This window comes from Euprymna scolopes, chromosome 6, assembly GCF_053919585.1.
Source record: "Euprymna scolopes isolate OS-2025 chromosome 6, ASM5391958v1, whole genome shotgun sequence".
Classification (NCBI taxonomy): domain Eukaryota; kingdom Metazoa; phylum Mollusca; class Cephalopoda; order Sepiida; family Sepiolidae; genus Euprymna; species Euprymna scolopes.
In genome coordinates this window covers 112356081-112378197 of record NC_136487.1, presented here as the reverse complement: position 1 = coordinate 112378197, position 22117 = coordinate 112356081, and the positions used below count along the sequence as shown (strand labels likewise).

The window sequence follows — 22117 nt, the reverse complement described above, 5'->3', positions numbered from 1 at the left end:
TATTTACCAAAATTGGTGGGAACCAAGCTGCTGCTCGGCTATGTTTCAGTGTTAATAGTTAAAATTTTTGTCTAAGCAATTATCAGAAAGCGGAATTATTTTCCTTACATTTTATTTTTTTTATTTTTTCTATTTTTTACATTTTGTCTTTTGTTTCTTTTTAGGATTGTCTGCTCTTAAATGTAAGTAACTAACTCCCACTTAACCGACCTCTCCTACAAAACGTGTAGAATTCCTTCTTGGTAATGTTGCATTATGGTTAATAGCTAAGAAATTGGAAAAAAAAAATGGCATAACTTTTACCAAACACATTAAAATTTCATTTCCCACTGACCTGTAAAGTTTTAAAGTGTAAACACTAATTGCAGCATTTATTATCTCTGAATTATTAACTTTATTTATCCAAACACAACAAAATAAAACGGTGTCATTTTGGAGTGGTGTGAGGCATTTCCAGCTTTAAAAGATAGTTAAAAAAAAAAATTACTTTTTCTGCTACTAACCCTTGCTCCAGGGGAGGAATAGAGTAAAATAGGGAGCTTTCTGTGAAATCTAATTTAAAAAAAAAAAAAATTAACTTTAAAACAGTTTCAGAACATTTAAAGTATACAGGTCGGTAGAAAATTAAGTTTTAATGTGCTTGATAAGTTTGTGTGTGTATGTATATATATATATATATATATATATCTTTTTCTGCTGTTACTATACTGCAAGATTACCACTTTTTTCCCAGTTGTCCTTTTCTCGTATCATTCGGAATCTTAAACTCTATATAATAAATGATTTATCACTTTAGTATAAGACTTTTCAACCATCGGTTGCATAAGAACTCAATGTTAAAACTCCTTAGCCTAATATTCACAGGCAACATAATTTTGAATAAATACATACTGTCAAAAAAAAGTGGGCTCCCTTTACCAGGTTAGAACCCTTCTCACACCTGCCAGTATCCTATATTCCTGTAAAGCCACCATTCGCCCTATGCATGGAGTATTATTGTCTCTTTTGGGTTAGTGCACCAACTACTGTGTCTCTTCCATTTGAACAGGGTGCAAAAAGGAGTCTCTAACCTAAGTCTCGCACTGTCCACCAAGTTCCAGATTCTGCCTCATTGCCAGAGTGTTGCATTTCGTGTACTTGTCTTAGAAATATTTCTATGAAATATCCTTCAATGAACTTGCTGCACTTGTATACCCGTCAATATAAATACCTTCCTGACAAATCCAACTAGTAGCAAAACCTCTTTTACTGTAGAGATCCCGAGATGCCAAAAACTTTTTACTTTAATAATAGTTTCTTTTCTATTCTACTTGCCTTTGGAATTCTGTTCCTGCTTTCTGTTTCCCTGACTGTACCAACATGCAGAAATTTAAATGTAATGTAAATAAACATCTTGCTGCACAACTCCACATTAAGTATGCCCTTTATAAATCTGGCGTCTAATTAGAATAGATCTTTACGTCTCGGTGGTAATATTTCTTGTTTAGGATGAATAAGAGGAAAAAAAAAAAATCATTTTATATGTTGCATCTACAGAAGCTGCTCTTTACATTTGTCTGTAATAAAGAACAAAACAAGACTAAACTTTAATGGCAAATATTTTTTTTAACATCCGTAATTTTTGGAATGTGTTGCAAAATTAACTTTTCATTGCCCCCCCCTTTTTTTTCTATTATTGAGGTCGTCGCTTGTAAGTGTCAACCGAACAGATGAGAAACACTATGGGAGTACTAACATTGATTGATGGTACGAAGTAGATTTGATCACTTTTAAGGCACACTTATGACAAGAATTTGTTCCTATTTGCTTACCCCCACACGAGGGCAAAGTTAGACACAAGGTCGGTTTTTAATGTGGAGAAAATCCAGCTCCCCCAAAAGAGCACTTAGAATTGGCCAAAAATAAAACTTGCCTCAGTTGAAAAACGTTTCTTCACCGATTGAGGACAGAGCAGAGTAAGATTAGCATCAAAACAAATATTATAATAAGAATTTGTTGATATTGGATTTGAAAAAACCCAAGTTGTAGTCGACAGGGAAGCAGACCTATGGCAATGTATTTCACAGATGAGAAGCCTTTATAAAAAACTGTCCATGAAAATTTCGCTTGGTGAGGAAATTAAAAACCTTTTTCTTTTTTTTTTTTTTTTGTTATGGTAGAAAGACGTGCTCTCACTTTGAATGTTTTATAAGAAGGAATAAGAAAATTACTCTTTTATGCAAATTTAATTTGCCTTGCCATTGCAAATCAAAGTAATTTTACCGGTGATTCTTCTTTGGGACGCCAGGACGCCAGCTCGCCAAAAAGGACACCACAAGCCAAATTTCATTCCGTCATAAAAACGTTCTACAGAAAGAAAAAAACTGTTACACTTTTATCTCGCGAATAAACATGAAATTATATATTAAAAACCGCGTTTATTATTTTTAATATCCAACAATGGAGTTGAAGTCAATGTTTTCGATTTTAAAACAAAACTAATTTTTTTGATAAATCTGTTTGGCATACTCATGAATTATTTTTTCTAAAGAATAAAATTGAATAAAGTTTATTTTTACAAGAATGTTTAGACATTTACCTAGCGAATAAGCATAAAAATATATAGGAAAAACCGCATTTATTATTTTTTAAAAAATCCAAATTATACATCGAGTATGAAGTTGGCTTCCTTTTCTTTTCTTAAACGAAAGTGACTTTGTTAAAATTGTTTGGCGTACTCATGAATTATTTTTTCTAAAGAATAAAATTTAATAAAATTTATTTTTACAATGATCTTTATACATTTATCCCGTGAATAAACATAAAAATACATATAAAAATGAATAAAAGTTATTTTTACAATTTTTCACCTCTGACCCCGGATCTTGAGACTGATTTACTTTCAACATTTAATTTCGTCAACATTTACTTGGAAAACCGAAACTGTTATTTGTAAAAAATAATCTATAATATTTTGTATTAATATTTGATAAAAAAAAGTATTTAGTTTTAGTGTCTGAACATTCTTGTAAAAATAAACTTTATTCAATTTTTTTTTTCAAATTTCTGAGCAGTAAAATTAGGGTAATTCTTTTTTGGGATGCCAGGATGCCAGCTCGCCAAAAAGTACGTCATGGGCCAAATTTCATTCCCTCATAAAAACAACCTTCTACAGAAAAAAAAACAAACTTACTTTTACACTTTTATCTCGCGAATAAACATGAAATTATATATTAAAAACCGCGTTTATTTTTAATATTCAACAATGGAGTTGAAGTCATGGTTTTCGATTTTACTGTGTGCCAGTATCTGGTTGGTGCAGATCACAATGAACAGCATTGACCATTTGTTATATTTGCAGATTCAATGCCATTGAGATTGGTTTTTACATACAGCACCTGGTATTTACAAATGGCCACTCTAAGTACTGACCGAGCTCAACATTGCTTAACTGATTTTACTGGAACTGATGTATTAATGTAATTAACTTGGTTATTGAAAAAGAAGCTGCTTTTTCTCAGTCAGGAAAAAAGTACTCCCTGCTACTGGGTTCCCATGAAAAGGAGCATGTACTCCCTCTCCCACTCGTAAAGGGTCCTGGATATGACCTTAAACTATGTACGATGGTGAGGCCCCAGCTTGCAGGTCTTGGGGAGTGTGGAGCCACCCTTTAATTGCCATTGCTCCCAGGTCCACTCTGACCCAGAGTGGTAGTACCTGTTAGTTTTTATTTAACCCATAGTTGGGACCCTGACTTGAAAAAAAACAAAAAACAAATATATTCTATTAAAAAAACTTTTCTTCAAAATCACTGAATTCGGCATTAAATAACCTGAAAAGGGTTGATATGCCATAAAACAAAAACAATCAACCTACCAACCCACTCGTAAAGAGGTGTACATATTAATGTTGGGACCATTAATCAGAATTGGGAATCGAAAAAAATCAGAACTTTTGAGGATATCGGAATCGAGGGGGGGGGGAATGTGTGCCTATTTTCTGATGCTAAAAACGATTCTTTTTTTCATTTAAAACTTTATTTTTCATGACTTTTACTAATGATGAAATGATAAATATTTATTGATTTTAAGCTGTCACTATAATTAAAACCTATTAATTACTAACAAGTGATTTTTTTTTTTTAATTTTTTTTATGTATGCAATTGCGGTACCCCCCCCCCCTCCTCTGGAAAAAAGAGAATCGGTTATTGTATCGGAATCAGGAGAGGAAGGAATATTGGCATCATCCTATCAGTAGTATATATGCATATACAAATCTAAAATGTCTAGAAATTAATGTTATTGATTAAAATATATATATATCAAATTTAGTTCCTAATGAACTATCCCTTTTAAAACCAATTTCTCTGGAAGATATTTAATGAAGTTTATTTGCTATCAAATTAAAATATTTATCACTAGCATGACTCTATAGAAATTCCATGGTGCTTTCCACACCAATTTGTATAATTGTTAATAATTATATTGTTCCTTTTGAAATAATAAATGTCTATCAGGTTAAAAAAAAATGTTTCTTCTTTCATAAAAATAATTATTTCTGCTAAATATTTTGTAAAATAAAACAAACATGTCTGTTTATTCAAAATTGTAGAAATTCAATTCATTTTAAAACAATATTCTGCCTTTTAATCGTGAACATAATCGTCAGCTAAACATTCTTCAAATCAATAAAATGGATGTCACTTTTTTTTCTTTTTTTTTTTTTAATGTATTTATTTAAAACTAGCGTAGTTTCTAGTCGTAACCTTAACCTTTGACCTTGAAAAGGTATGCAACAACTCTAGGTCAGAACATTGTGTGGTTTGGTTATGATCAGTCCAATGATCTGCGGTGTAGAAGAGTATATATACATACGCTATGATCTTGATCTTTGACTGTAACCTTGAAAAATGGTGTGCAGTAGGTGGGGATTATCTTCATGCCAGGTTTGATCATGATCGGTCTAATGTGGGCTGTAGGAGAGTTATACACACACACACACACACACACACACACACACACACACACACACACACACACACACACACACGCTACTACTTTATATATATACTAGCATGGGTGCCCGGCGTTGCCCGGGTGTTTGGAGGTGTATGCTGAGCAAAAAAAAAGGGGGTAATTTTTTAAACTTTGACCCCTATTATGACCCCTGAAAATTTATTGTTTTGGGCTCAAATCAAGTTATTAAGTTAGATCCATGTCCACGGAAGCTATATCTAAAATTTAAAGTGTATAGACCCAAAATTGTCGGAGAAGTTTGGTAGAGTTCTCTAAGCTCAAATCGTTGAACTTTGACCCCTTAATCGCCAAATTTCTGGCTAAAAACCGATCACATAGATTTTTCCAAATCTCAGTACCCTGTATATCAAATTTTGAGTCTGTAGACTAAAAATTGACAGTTATTTCGTAGGGAAATGTACACAGACACACACACACACACACACACACACACACACACACTTTCACACTTTCACTTTTATAGATATATAGATTTAAAATTTGAGTCTGACAGAATGACAAAATTATATTGCAAACCGATATATTAAACAAACGAACTTCAAAGAGACAAATGAACACATAAGTAAAAACAATTTGTATTAGAAAACATTTATTATTCCACGTCTTTTTTTTACAGACCTGACGACTGAGGTTCGCTCTTAATAAAAATTGTTTTTTATAGTCTTAATTTTGACTTCCTTTTTCATAAAAAACTAAAAAAAAAATCAAGAAAAGAAATTTAATTTTATTTTTTCATTAATTTCTTTCTGTGCAAAGCAATTCTTTCAAACTTACTCTGTTTCCAAAATGTTTTTATTTTATTCCCCTCCCCCTTCATTCATTTTCCTCCGCATCCTGGCAAGATTACTGTACACATAGATTCGAAAAAAATAGTCAAAAACAAATATATAAATAAATGTTATCAAAGGCAAGATAAGTTACTTTTCTACCTAACTGGATATATTTTTTGTGTTTTTATTCAATTTAATATATTTATTCAGCTCGAAAAACATACAGTGTTTACCGATGTGTTGGAAAATTCAAGATGGCGTCTCACACCCTCTTTAACACCGTAAGTTTGGGAAAAGGTGTTATAAATAAAAAAACTATACAAAATACTATTAAAAACCCGCCGAATATATGTCAACCTATGTCACGGTAACATATATTGAGCGAGTTTTTAACAGTATTTTAACAGGGCACATCGTAAAAACTGACCCATTAATTTTCCTGAAGTAAAAACTATATAGTTTTTAAACTTTTAAAACTGTACATTATAAAAAGAAAACTGTTCGAGTGATTTTTTTTTTTTTTTTTACATGGGTGTCACCACTTATCAAGGCCCAGAGGCCACTCAAGGATAAGGGTTAATAGGTATACATTAGTCATTGTGATTTTAGCATAGTAAACAGTGGGAATTTTGTAACTTGGATTACTTGAAAAAGAAAACTGTTCGAATGATTGAAAACAAAATAACAATGTAAATATATTGATAAGAAAAAAACAAAAACAAACGAAGTTTCCGTTTCAGGAACCCGAGTTTAATTTTATGTCGTAATCATTCAACTCGTTAGCGGTTTTATTCAGCGATTAGGGATAACCATACGACATATCTAATTACCAAAGCGATTTTTTTTTAATTTTTTTTTTTTTATTAAAACTAAACCTGTTTATGAACCAATTTTTTTAAAGCCAACACTTTAGTTATTTTGAGAGCGTGCAACTGCACCCGAAAGGTTGATTAGGAAACTCCAAATCCTTTTATGACTCGGGAAAAAAAGGGGCTTTTTATCGGCTTAAATGATAAACTAATGTTAAATATTAGTATTTGCCATCGATTCTGAAATAAAATGAAATCCTGACATTGTGATCATTTTTGCAGGTGTTATGTGTCAAATATTGAAATAAGAATGTTTAAATTCAATTATTGTAATTTAAGTCTTTAATTTTAAAGTCGATTTTATTTATAAAATATCTTTTTAGAAATCAATCTCAAAAACAATCTGAACAATAAATCTCTTTTGTTATGGCTAAGTTTTTGTCAAGGGTAGAAATTATAATAGACAAGTATTCATCCATGATGACATTTTACCGATTTCCTGGTTTACAGGTATTCTTGCTAAATTTCTTCGAAAGAATTGACATAAACAATACTTCAACTAAATACGTATATTTCATGCAATAATGACTTTTATTTCTTCTGACTTTTCCTAAACTAAACATAAAACATCGGTTAGGGTTAGTTTAACATTCTGTAAAAGTACCTTCCGTTTTTTTTTTTGTTTGTTTTTTTTTTTTTTTTTTTACTTCTGCAGAGAAGGTAAAAAACCGATAAAAACTGGATATATTTTTCGTGTTTTTATTCAATTTAACATGTTTATTCAGCTCGAAAAGAATACAGTGTTTACCGATGTGTTGGAAAATTCAAGATGGCGTCTCACACATTCTTTAACACCGTAAGTTTGGGAAAAGGTGTTATAAATAAAAAACTATACAAAATACTATTAAAACCCGCCGAATATTTGTCAACCTATGTCACGGTAACATATATTGAGCGAGTTTTTAACAGTATTTTAACCGGTTTTTTATTTATTACACCTTTTTCCAAACTTACCGTGTTAAAGAGAGAATCGGCCGCCATCTTGAATTTTCCAATACATCGGTAAACACTGTATGCTTTTCGAGCTGAATAAACATGTTAAATTGAATAAAAACACGAAAAATTTGCCTTTGATAACATTTATTTGTTATATATTTGTTTTTTGGCAACTTATTCGAATCTATGTGTACAGTAATACAAACCCGAAATGAATTTAAGACCACGAGTGAAATGAGAAAAAGAAGTCAGCGGGTTTGGTTGCCATAACAACGTGACGGTAGTGAACGTGCGTGTGTGCGCGTATTTCGTGTAGTTTAGTTTCGTATAATAGTTTCGTATTTTTTTAATTTGTAAATAACAAGTTATTAAAAAATTAAACCCTTCCAAGATGGACAATAAATAAAGCCATAATATTTTATGGTAAAAGTAAGAGCGTAGAAACGATTGTTTTTTAGGAGATGTGATTATTGGATTAACCAATCAGAAATCGTCTGTGGCACACACACATCTCTGTTTTTATAGATATATAGAAGATAGATATAGATATAGATAGATAGAAGATAGAAGATAGATTAAATGTTAAATAGATTTTGTAAATAGTACAGTTGAAATGATTAGAATATTTCCAATATGTAATATGGTCGAGGTAATTAGTTAAAGAGATTTAATATAATGTGATATGCAAATGAGCATAAGTCATTCGATATGGGGGTGGTTTATAGAATAGTATATAAAGAAATTAGGCAAAGATTCTTATGTCTCCTATAACAGAAACATCCTAAAATGGATTCTAATGTTTCTCTACCAGGAGAGATCTACCCTCTTACCTCCTTTATATTTTGTTGATGATGGAGAGCTGTACACACAGACAGAAACACACGAACCCTATTACTTTATAAAAATATAGATAAGTAGTAGCGTGTGTGTATATATATATATATATATATATATTGTACCATTTTAGTTAATAGAATGATTTTAAAACATTTGATTTTAAAATGGGTGAAGCTGGAATTGTTCACTTTAACAACATGAGATTAGTTGCCAATTGCTGATTGGGTGATCTTATTTAAAAAAAAAAAAATTGGCTGAAAAGTGATTATGTAGGTATAAACATGAAATGTTTTAACATATAGACTTTTTTTTTCGCTCTCCTAAAGCCTAAGCACAAAATTAATTCACACTTTATGCAAATTTTCATTTCCAATTTAAGAGTTTAAAACAATGAATTTACTTTTATTCATAAAATAATCCATTCACGTTGAAGATTTAATGTTTCTATGATGGAAGTGTTAGTACTGTATTTTGCTATTTAAGATAATTCCCAAGAATGGAAACAAAATCCACTACAATGTCACGTTAACCTTTTCTCACACAGGTACAAAGTGTGGAACCAAAAATTCCACTAAATTGAAATTAGTAAGAAATGTTCTGAACTGCCACAATGGTCTGCATTTGGCGATGTCAAAAGTTGGCAATGGTACTTACAAGAGAATACATGCAGCTTTGGTAATGATCTTCGATAGAGATATCAGCTTGACTTAAATGCATCGAACATTGACGTTATTGATTTTCCTTTTCATTTGCAAAACTCAATCATGCTCTGTAAAAGCAAAAACGATTATTCTCTACAAAAAAACAAAACAAAGTAAACACTATGTATAAATATTTGAGACTATTTTCAATTTGAAACATAAAACCTAATTTTAATAAAATGACTTGATTCAATATTAATGTAAAGCAATCAAACTAATGGCAAAAAATATCCTCAGCTTTGAAAAAGGATAAAGTTAATACTAATCAATATTACAATACAAACTTGTCTGTGTGCATTCACTGATCGCCTGCTTATTGTCTTCATCCAAATTTGGGGTTTGATTTTGACACTGACTGTAGTGTCAATCATGTGGTCTCACTTACTGTTGTAACAAATGGAATTTTTGTTCCAAAGAAAATGAGTAAGAACGTTTTATTTTGAAAGGTTAACCAAATCGACAGACTTACAATCAGAACAGTCCTTTCCAATTGAATACAAAACAGGCCGTTCACTTAAAGTCCAGACTATATTCTGAGCCCGTCAGAATGAAAACATTCTCTCCTTCCTTTCTTGCTCGAATATAGATATCGCTGTCATTCAGGATATGCCACACAGCATATCCACTCAAGAATGATTGGCTGTTTAATCATTGGACATAAAAACTGACTGGCTAAGGGGTTTATCATCTAAAGTTGACATAACTTTTGTATCATCTCAAATGGCTCATTTTAAAAAGAATTTTTTTTTTTTTTACATAGGAATCACCACTTATCAAAGCCCGGAGGCCATTCGAGGATAAGGGTTATTGATTGTCAATGGGATAATATCGTCATCATTATTAGTGGTAAATTGGATTACTTAAGGGGGCAGTTCATCAAGAATTTGTTTACGTTGGACTTAAAGACTACCAAATTGTAGTCAGTTTTTATTTTATCAACATAAAACCTTGTTTTTAAGATGCTGCTACTTAAAAATTTTTTTTCCAAAATGGCATCTGATTTTCTGCATGGTCAAATCTAAAGCCAGATCATTTTCCCATCACAAGTTTGTTGTCGTTTGTAACATGCATTGTACAATTGCTGAAAATGCATTGAAATGCATGTTCGCAACAATATCTTGACATACTATGTTTTGCAATGGTTTAAGAGGGTAAATATATTTTAGATGAGGATTGATTGTTTGGATTCTCATCCATAACAACCAAAATAGTTGTCAAAATATAAATTCACTAAGTCTTAGCCTGAATAAGAAATATGATGAGATATTGAGCTTCATGGACTGAACCAAATTTCAACCAGCAGGTGAGACAGATTAATCTAAGAAAATAGTATTTTAAAAAAAAAAAATTATTAAAATTTGATAATTCTGCTGGGTAGTAAGTTTTTCTACATATCAAATCTGACCATATATTTGGATCATTCAGACTACTGTGCTTATTTCAAGTGTTATTTTCACAATGTTTTAGCTAATGTAATCAACCTTTTTCAGGTATATCTTGTTGAACTCTGGAATTTTTCTGCTGAACTGTGGGATCTGTACTGAATTTCAAACTGAATAGATATAGTATGCTCTCATTCTGTCAGTCATGACTGGATCTTTAGTAATTCGCAATTGTATTCTTAGTATTACCCATACTGCGGATTGAACCTTCAACCTCCAGAAAAGTTTTAATTAGAACTAAATTTTACTCCGTACTTTCTAGTATTTTATCTGTTATGCCATGTGTCTTTGTAGAAATTCCGTGCAGATTCCCAAGTTCAACAAGATTGACCTGAAGAAGGTCGAAGGTTACATCAGCTGAAACATTATGAAAATAACACTAAAGATGAGAACAGTAGTCCGAATAATACAAATTATCAATCCTCATCTTCAAAATGTTGAAACCTCACCATTTATTGTTCTAGTATTGAATGATCTTAAAATGTACACTGTAAAAACAGGTAAAACGACACCCAAACTTTTTTTTCTGTCGAAAACTTATTAAAATGAATCTGATAAAATTGAAGAGAGAAATCTGAATATTTCATTTTGCTTGTGTGCACATCCCTAAATTGTCATATAATATATCTGAAAGTACTTGTGTGGAGTGTTTACAGTAGGTCATGACTGAAATAACGCTAATTGCCTTGTCAGTGACAAAATATAAGTACGCACTTGGTAGTTTTCATCCAATGGTTGAAGTCAAAACGACTATAAAAAGAAGCATTCTTTCCCAGCACAACTGAATAAGTGAAGGAAAAACTCAAATCAACTTGTCTTGTTGAAAGTTTTTATAATTTGAAAACAAGTTGACGTTTTAATAAATATATATATATATATAGTAATGTGATTGATAATTTAAAAATCAAAAATGTAATTACAAGTATATATATATATATATATATATATTTTAAGTATCTATTATAAGATATTCTGTCCGTTGGTCACTATGTTGTGATCACATTTGAAATATAATAAAACTACTGGTTATTAATGTGATGGAAAGAAGTGAGAGTAGAAATCTGAGATGTTCTATCACTCAAACTCCAGGAAATACCACCTGATCTTATCAATGAGACATCACTAGTAATGACTTGAGGGGGAACGCCTTGTGATATATATAAGATCGATAAATGAAAATAGCTCAATTGGCATGTTAAAATTGCAAATTACAGCTAATGAAACAAATAAAAATCTTTTTTTTTTTTTTTTTTTTTTTTTTTTCAAATAGAATCAATCCCCAAACTAAAGAATAATTCAACATTTATTTCATGTTACTAAACTACATAGAAAAAAGGTGTTAGGAAAACTGTGATTAATTCAGCTTTAGTATTATATATATATATATATATATATATATATGTGTGTACACACACACACCTTCACTTTGCAAGCAAAAAGAAAATCTTTTGGGACTTAATTTAGTTTTTATGCAATCCCCCCTCCCCCGCTTATTTTTCGTTTTTTTTTTTTTTTTGTTTCTCACCTGCTATATTCATGACTATTTTTTTTTTTTTTTTAATCGTATTTTCCTTGATTTAGCCCTGTTGAGCAAGGAACGAAACCTAGTTAGCTAAACTTCATTTTCTATTTTTTTAATCACGTTAATTGGTCTGTATTTATATATTATTATATATTATGGATATGTGCAGAAAGCCAACAGTTTATTTAGCAACAGTTTGTAACATGCAACATTATTTTTCAATGAAGATGCCAACCATGTTTATGTAGGTATGAAATGAGTTGCACGGTTTGGTGGCCCTGTTCTTGTCTATAGCAGCGAATGTCTCCATAATAGCAGCACTCAGCAGAGAATCGACTGTTATGAAAGTGCTTGTTTGTCTTAACCTTGATCACACCCCAGAAGAAAAAGTTGAGGTGGGGTTACAGTTGGGTGACAAGTCTGGCAACTAGTGGTGAGGAACATTGTTTAATAGTCAGGCCCAGGTGTTTTGGGCTTGTGTGCAGGAGCAAAGGCTTGCTGAAAAATGTAAGTGTCCAGCAGCGATCTCGTTCATTCAGGGCTTCATTATGCTCTTCAACATCATCTGTTATTTCGTTTCAGGGTTTTGCTGCAACAATCTGTACAAACCTAATACGGCTATGATGTTTCCTTATCTTCATAAATTGCTTCAAACCAAATGTAAGGGAAATAACTTAAACTTAACTAAGATGAAGCTGAGATTCTACTCTTTACATTTTTTTTTTTTTAAAGCAAACAAAAACGGAATTTTTTTTCATGAGTTCATTCTTCATCAGTTTTTGTTTTCATGCATAGAACCTTTTATTGATCAGTTCTACTTTACTGAAGATCGACCTTGATATATCATAAATGCTATTTTAGAACTTGCATAATATTTCTGTATGTTATGCATTTTATAAATCTGTTCATATGTAAGCTCTTACTTGTTTCCTCATAAGAGCCATCTTAAACACAAGATCGTTTTTTAATGTGAGGAAAATTCAACTTTTTCCAAACATGCATTGGATTGAGATAAATTTTTTTAGAAATGCTTTAGTTGAAAACACCTCTCCTCCTATGACTGAAAACAGATACAAAATTTTTATGCTTTTTACAATTTCATGGTCATCTTTGACTTGAATTAAAGTAAAGAGAATAAAAATGAAGTGTCAGACGTGAGTAGATTGAAGTTGTTTAGTTTTAGTAAGCAGAATATGGCACACGGTTGGATGGCAGAAATAAACTCCACTGAAGGATCACTGGCTAGGTAACCATTAGCATTCCCTAGGTGGGACACCTCAGATAATCTGCAATAAACCAACCCTCTGACTCTGAGAGGAGGTAGTGCATTGAAAAATTTAGCTCCGAGAACAGATGTAACATCCAAGGTACGGTCAGGTACTGCCAAGAAAACCTTGTTGAATTAAGTGCTGAGAATGTTCCTCAGTGAGTATGAAAACCGCTTTAGAAGTTATGTTCGTTCACTCGTTATTTTTATAAATTAAGCACATTCCCATTTTATGTTATTTTTTGATGTTTTGTGTCGCTTTTGTTTCAGTAAACTTTTTAGGATATTTCGTCATGTTTTTATTTGCTCTTAGAATTGTCCAATGTTTTCAATGCATCTAATTTCCATTAAAACAGAGACTGAACACGCAACGTTTAGATTATTAGACTGTTGTTTAATACATTCCCCCCTCCCCAAGCATTTCTGATCCTGTTCACCCTTCATTGTCACCTGCTATATCACGATCAGGGGAACAAAAAGTTGTGTCAACGTTAGTACACGTTTTGTTTTTCTCTTCCTTTCCTATTATTCGCATCTTTTTCTTTGTCCTCTTCTTTACAGTTACTCTCTCTCTCTCTCCCTCTATTCTCCTTCTCAACCACTTCTCATCACATTCGTCTTTTCTACCACTAAACAGATACTATTTTCCATTTTTTTTTCTTCATTTTTTTATTTTTTTATTTGTCTTCCTCTTTTTGTACTCTTGTTTCCCACTTTTTCCATGCAGTCATCCTTCCTCCCATCTAAAACATTCAATGTGCAACCAAACAAGATATCACTTAGTATTATATAGATGAAGTTTATTTTAAGTAGTACTTGCCTTTTGGCTAAGATCAAAATGTCTAATCTTTTCTGCCTTCTGTCAAAGGAGAGATCCTTCTAGACTGAGGCAATTTAAATTTTTATCCAGAATGTACCTTTTTTTTGGGGGGGGGGTAGCTGCAGGAGTGTTATAATGGAGATAAGTTTGATTATTATGAAACTATGGCAATTAGGCTACACAGAATTTTCTGTGTTTCATCCTCGTGAGAATTTGTCAGGTTATATATATATATATATATATATATATATATGAGAACCTTGAGAAGTGAACAGAAGGTAGGAAAAATATGAAATATCAAGTGTTAAAAAGGTGCATACAAAAATACGAACATTCAGAATTCATGTCAATAAAAATTAGCTGAAGTTTACCAAAGATTGCAGTCTTCTGCATAATTATTTGAATTTGATGAACCAATTTTTTTTAGCATTTGTCTGTTATGTGTTTACAATGCAGAAAAAAAGCATGCAATATATACCGAATCGTTTATAAAACACTTTCCAATAGATATGTAGAATATTTGACTTTTGATAATTTTTTTTTTTTTTTAATATTTATAATATAATAGTATTTACTAGAAAACCTGTTTAAAATGTAAAGTGTTTTATTGTAGACTGTTAACAAATATGTCATGTGATTCTTAATTGAGACGAGTTATCTCCCTTGGATTTAGTCGTAAATGTATTAAGCGAAATTCATATTTATTTGTTGGGAGGATCGATAAAACAATACAAAATGAATAAGTCAATAAAATAATCGATGCTACGAAAACGTGTCACTTCAAACAATATCTAAAAACGACTCTTTTAAAAGTAAAATATTTTCAAACATTTCACTAAGATAATTCTGAAATACTTCAAAAACTAAAAAATAACCACACGCAATGTTTTCTATTAGATTTTTTATTTTTATATACTAGCATAGACTTCTTGGTAAATATAGAAAACACTTTGTGGAAACGAATAGAGCACCGCGCCAGTTGATATTGTTTGTATAAGCATTAAAATTTGTCTTAGCAGCTTTTCAGAATGGTACAAATAAACGGATAATTGCACGATCATAAAAAAACAAGTTCCAATCTCAGCTTGAAGCTCTTGCCTGTTTAGCCACACGAATGAACTGTGATACAGCAAAATACTCTGTGGATATGGTAAAAAAAAAAAACAAAAAAAAAAACATTCAGCTTAAATGAAATCCTGTTTAGAAAATGCAAGACTGATGAATTAAACCATAAAATTCAACACTAAATTTTTTTTACTTAAGATAATATTCATCATTTTTTTAATTCCGTACGGCATAATCACGTTGACACACCAGTTCCCATCAGATCACCAAAGCCTGGTTATTATTAAAATGGGTGACCATTTTGGGAATTGCAGGCGCTGTAAAACCTAACATCGTCATCTCCCCTAATGGGGATATACGTGTGACTGGGAACCCCTTGTGAATTCCATGAAACTTCCTTTGGAGGAAGCCAGCTAAACCCGAATAGGGTTTGTACTGACCGACACAATTCAGTACATATACTACAGTAACCAAAGTTAGTATCAACTCCATCTATTAGTAATGGCAATTTAGTATTTTTGTCCTAATATTTTTGTCGAAATTATACCATTACTTCTATAAATATACTATTCAACTATATTTCAACACTTCATTCGAGTAGGAGGGTAGTGTATTATCTGTTATGTTGTCATGAAACCATCGTCTAAGACATTACCTTTTGGGAGTAGTGTAATATATGCTCGTTCATATGCTATGATACTATTCTTCCAGGCATTACTGCCTCTTTTGCAAGTGGTGAGCAATGTAGTATATGTTCGTTAATCATAACGTCCACCCATCTATTACCACCTCCCGTTTTGGGTAGAGTTAGTGTAATATGTTTTGTGATCATAACATCTCCCAGGAATTACTTTCTCTCTCTCTTTCTCTTGGATGTGGATAGTGATATACTAAGCAAAAAATAATACTAATAATAAACAATTAAAAGTAATTAACGTACTAATATTAAAGTGTAAAGATAAACTCTTTTCAGTTGTTTGCTATAAAGATCTATCTGAAGGGATATAGAGCCTCTTTTGTTTTTAAATCTATCTTGAATCGGCTCTGTTCCGATTTCAAGTACTCGTGACTTGTTGGGTCACAATCATTGTCACACTTTCATTTCATTCAAAACTTAAAGCATGTCATCATTTTTTAAGATATTCTTCATATCGCATAAAGTTTCTTTACTTTGATGCTGTCTTTATTATTTGTGTTCACTAGGAGTTCTGATACAGGTCCTCATCAAAGTTTACTCACTGGTGTTCTCTGGAATCTGGGTGACAAATTTCCCCAAATTTTCAGTACTCTCCATCTCTTTTGATAACTTTTGCAAATGACTGTGTTATCACAACAGTCGCTTACCATTGGTTACTTGCTGTCAATGATCATTGGTCTTCACTGGAATTTGAGTGGCAATAAACTTCACTAAGGTCTCTGTACTCTTTGCACTCATCCAGTGATGGTTTGGTTAGTGCTCTCCCTACTTAGTCCTTCTATCCTCCTTGATCCTTCACAACTATTTTGCTTGATATTAGCCGAGGCTGATGCCTTTTCTTTATTTTTTTTGGACAGGGGAAGAAATATTATTCTTATTTAGAATTAAACAGACTATTTTGCCATCTTATTTAAGCGTTTGTGAAAATACATGTATTCAAACTTTAATTATGACCCTGGGAAAAGAGTCGTTCTTTCCATAAATAGATGGATTAAGGAATATTAAAGTTGAGAGATTAATGACTTGTTCAGTTAATTATAAATTATGGCTGATTAGAACAATTAAAAACAAAAAAAAAAAAAAGTTTTAACTCCATCCTAGCATTAAATATCGTAGCATGCATTTTGTAATTATCTATAACTATAAAAGCAAAAATGTATGTATGTGTGTTCGCTTTTTCTGTATGTCTACAAAAGGCTTTTTTCAGAGAAGCGGTCAGTCGGTTCACAACTTTTTCAACCTTTTTTATATCACATATAAATCTTAATATCTCAGAGTTAACAACAGAGCTCGCCTGTCTATTTAATTTGCTCGATTTCGGGAAGATAAATATTCAACATTTGTCGCTCGCCGCATATGGATTAGTCTTTTTCCTATAATGAAAGCGACACTAATTCTGGTGGTATTTTCCGGTCGCGATTGCCGGAAATGTCCAAAAGCAATCAGCTTTGATCAATGTGGAAATATTTTCCATATATCAAACAATTGCTATTAAATTTGGACAAGGGGAGCTGCCCCCCCCCCCCAACATCATGGGAAAATAAAAATAAAAAAAAGCATTCCCACAGTAAATGAAATACTATCCCGCAGTCAAACTTGACCGCATTAAGTCATTAAAATGTGCACCTGCCAAATCCAAGTAATTAGATAAATTAAAACGTGTTTCCGTTAGCATCTCACGGTGGCCCAATGGTTAAAACCGTTGCACTCTTTTTTTTTTTCACACTTTAATTTACAAGTTTGCCTCAACGGTTCGGGTTCGATCTTACCTACCAAAACATTTTTTTTATTTTCCCCCCGACCCCCAGAGTTTCCACACACACCTCCAAACACCCGGACAATGCCGGGTACCCCTCGCTAGTCTTCTATATATATAAAAGCGAAAATGTATGTATGTATGTTTGTGTGTCTGCTAAAAACTTTCGACAGACACGACGAAAATTCACAAACTCAGTATCATATCGAAGCTCCATCCTTCACTCGAAAAATTGGCCAAAAACGTTCATTTTTTTTCACCCCGAAATCGGCAATTTTCTACAGGGGGGGGGGTCAACAAAAACGGTCTTCTCGTAACGGCGGCCGGTTCTACGTATGCGCCAGATGACGTCATGACCTGATTTACTTTAAATGCTTGAAAAACTGATTAAGTTTCATGTATGTCGCGTTAGGTCAGTCAGTTAGCACGTTGGTTCATTATCTAAACGTTTTGGGTTCGAATCGTGGTGTGAGATGTCTTTTTTTAAATTTAAATATTGAACCAGTGTTATTCAAGCCATTTTTCACGTAACTTTTTTTTTTTTTTTTTTTTTTTTACTTTGCTTATCCACCCCCGACCACACACCCAAAAACACCCAGGTACCCACCGATTTTTTTTTTAATTTTAATATCGAAACAGGCTTATTTAAGCCATTTTTCACGTGTTCGTTTTTCTGTTTTCATCGTTCGTTTGCCTTATGTTAGTTTTTTTTTATGTTTTCATCCTCCCCCCCCCGCTTAATTAAAACGTTTTCTTTTACTTCGTTATAACAAACAAACCTACGTCGTCGCCGTAACGCTTGACGACTTCCGGGCGCGCACCTGTCAATTTCGTTCTTATACTTAAATAAATTCAAACATCTTTCACTAACTCATTCTGGCTGGCAGATTTTATTTTCAAACTTCGCCTCAGGGCTTCGATCCTAACCCCCCCCCCTCTGACAAGGTCAATTGTTATTTTTGACCCCTTAAACAGCTATTTTTATCGACTAAAAATAAAATTTAAATTGTTCCACGAGTCCGAATTCCCTATATAACACATTTCAAGTTTGTAGACTAAAAATTCAGAGAGGAGTTTGGTAGACTTTTCTGCACACAGACAAGGTCTATATATATATATATATATATATATATATATATATATATATCACACACACACACGAGAGATATTAATCCTTGTGTTTGTGTGTGTGCTAGAACGTTTTTATCCTGAATTCTCTACAATAATTCACAATGTAGAAACTATGCATAAAAAAAATTAAGCGCAATAATTAAATGAAACCAATCATCTAATGAGAAACCGTACAAAATTAATGAACGTTTTTCAAAGGACTTTGCAAATTAATTGACCTTCATGAACTTGCTGACTGAATGTATTAAAAAGTTCGTTTTAAATTTTAATATCAATATCAGTGCGACAAAAAGCTCAACTTTATAAGTATATAGATTATTAATAATATTAAGATTGTGTGTGTGTGTGTGTATAGTAAGTAGGTGTTAAACGAAAATTAATCATGAACATTTATATATATTTTTCAAGAATTTAAACAATAATTTAAATTGACGTGTGGTCGTTTCAGAGACAATATCAATCTCATTATTACTACGGGAGGGGGGTTGTAGTTGACACAAGGTTAACATTTAAATAAGAGCATCAAAACCACACACACGCACAAGCATCAGGATGTGTTGAATATATATATATATATATATATATCTGCATCCTATTAAAAAGAATGTTAAATTCATCGGCTATTTTATACTAAAGTTATGCATACATTTCAAAATGTAATTTTAGCTGCAGCTTGAATCATTTTTCTCCTTTTTAAAATGAAGATATCCATAATTTGGTAGGGTTTATTAAATTCTTATGAGTAGATCGTTACTTTCTTTAACTATTATAAAAACTGAAATACGATTACAGAACGTTAAGAGAAGAATATTCCAAATGATATCTAGCAATCTGATTGGCTGATATTTGGGTAAGGGTGCCAGCTGGTCCATTTGGTAATATATAATTCATGCAGATGTTGATACATTGTAGCATCAGTGCAACCTCAAATAAAGTTTGCATCATTGTATTTATTTACAAACAGGCGTTTATAAAGGTTATGTCTATTACAAACATAAGTTTCATTTCGATGAAGCTTCAAATACTGTTAAGGGAGGGAGGCTGATGTTTTAAATTTCTAAGTTTTCTGTAATTATTTTAAAGCAATAAATAGTATGATTTAATTTCAGAAGTAATGCTGAGCAGTTTTTCACTTAAAAAACCTATTGAAATATATTTTTTTCTGTTTATTTAAAACTAAATGAGGGTTTAAATAGTTTTTCCCGCTTTTTTTTTTAATCGTTTGAACGCTTTTTTTTTTTTTTTCTCCACACGTTTCAGTAATTTTTCTAATTCATTTAAATCTCAAATACATTTTTCATACAAAGTGTGCAAATATTTGAAAATATTGTAAAAAAAAATTGTTTAACTTTTAAACGAATTTTTTAATTTAACTTTATTTTAAAGTTAAATTAAAAAATTCGTTTAAAATCATGTGTAATATTTAACTACAGATATAGGAATGGAGCCAGCTCCAATTTAGGGATTAGGAGCAGATCCCCATTTAATTTAGGGTGTAAAATTCTGCAACCTCCATTAACACACATTTTAGTATTATCACTAATATTTAGTAGACAAAATTCTAGCGACGGAAAGAATGTAAAGCGAATAACGATTGTTGCAAGTTCTTGTATTGAAGTCTAAACAGGAAAGAAGTAGTTGCACACTATTTGAGTTTAATGTCGTAATCAATAGTTTGGCTACTGTTTATTATAGCATTTATTACTCTCTCCTTCTCTCTTCCCTTCTCTCTTCCCTTCTCTCTTCCCTTCTCTTGTTTCTTCCCTTCTCTTGTTTCTTCCCTTCTCTTGTTTCTTCCCTTCTCTTGTTTCTTCCCTTCTCTTGTTTCTTCCCTTCTCTTGTTTCTTCCCTTCTCTTGTTTCTTCCCTCTATTCTCTTCCCTCTATTCTCTTCCCTCTATTCTCTTCCCTCTATTCTCTTCCCTCTATTCTCTTCCCTCTATTCTCTTCCCTCTATTCTCTTCCCTCTATTCTCTTCCCTCTTTTCTCTTCCCTCTTTTCTCTTCCCTCTTTTCTCTTCCCTCTATTCTCTTCCCTCTATTCTCTTCCCTCTATTCTCTTCCCTCTTTTCTCTTCCCTCTTTTCTCTTCCCTTCTCCCTTCCCCCTCTTCTCTTCTCCCTTCCCCCTCTTCTCTTCTCCCTTCCCCCTCTTCTCTTCTCCCTTCCCCCTCTTCTCTTCTCCCTTCCCCCTCTTCTCTTCTCCCTCTCTCTCTGTCCCCTTTTCTCTTCTCCCTCTCTCTCTGTCCCCTTTTCTCTCTCTCTGTCCCCTTTTCTCTCTCTCTGTCCCCTTTTCTCTCTCTCTGTCCCCTTTTCTCTCTCTCTGTCCCCTTTTCTCTCTCTCTGTCCCCTTTTCTCTCTCTGTCCCCTTTTTTCTCTCTGTCTCTCTCTCTCTGTCCCCTTTTCTCTCTCTCTCTCTCTGTCCCCTTTTCTCTCTCTCTCTCTCTGTCCCCTTTTCTCTCTCTCTCTGTCCCCTTTTCTGTCTGTCTGTCTCTATCTCTCTCCTTCTCTCTCTCTGCCCTCTTTGTCTTTTTTCCCCACTCTTTTCCCACAATTTGCTAGATTCCCACCTCCCCTATGACAACCATCTTCTCTCATACTATCTATGTAACAGTAGATCTAGCGAATCAGCTGTGCTTGGTAGGAGTTCAACAATGTTCCAAATGGTCTTATTCTTCCATCTATAGATTTTCTGGATAAAGTTATTGCCATGTTTCCCCTTTTGTATCTAGGATGATGAAAAAGACGATTATTTGCTAAATTTTTGTAGCAAGGAACTATTCAGAATCGGGTCAGATTGTTATAGATTATGATCCTTTGTGTGTCGGTGTGTCCTGCATGGGGACACTGAGAATGTAATTATTTGATCTGCCATTTGTGGAACATTATAAATGGAACAGTATTTTTTCTTTTTGTCTTTTGCAAACGAATCGATTTTTGCAAACTTTAGGACTATATTTATATTTCTTACATAAAAAAAAAAAATCTATAAATATAATCTGTATGTTTGTGTGTTTGTCTGTACATCTATAACTTTATCAGCTGAGCAACTACAGAGTTGAAATTTAGTTTGAAGATAAAACTCTGTATGGTGCATAAACCGGTGTAGATGTGGACATTAGCAGTGACTCTGCCATCAAAGACGATCATACAGTGTACTCTGATCAGTTCTATTCAAATAAATAGTATTGTATTATGTTGGTGCAAAAATAATGTCGTTTTTGACCGTCAATAACTCCTTTCATAATAAACTTTATTAATCGAAATAAGAACCATTAGAATCAACACATTT

At 32.5% G+C, this 22117-nt stretch overlaps 1 protein-coding gene across 9 annotated transcripts in view; it reads left to right on the top strand.

The window, feature by feature from the left end:
* The window catches only part of LOC145277872 (uncharacterized), a 623323-nt gene that overhangs the window by 165722 nt on the left and 435484 nt on the right, over positions 1-22117 (top strand). For 4 of the 9 annotated variants that reach the window (XM_080129852.1, XM_080129844.1, XM_080129842.1 and 1 more), the window contains exon 3: positions 165-182. The exons of the other annotated variants lie outside the window; for them this stretch is intronic. In XM_080129852.1, the coding sequence (XP_079985978.1) occupies positions 165-182 (18 nt within the window). The remainder of the gene's footprint in view (positions 1-164; positions 183-22117) is intronic. 9 annotated transcript variants of the gene reach the window in all.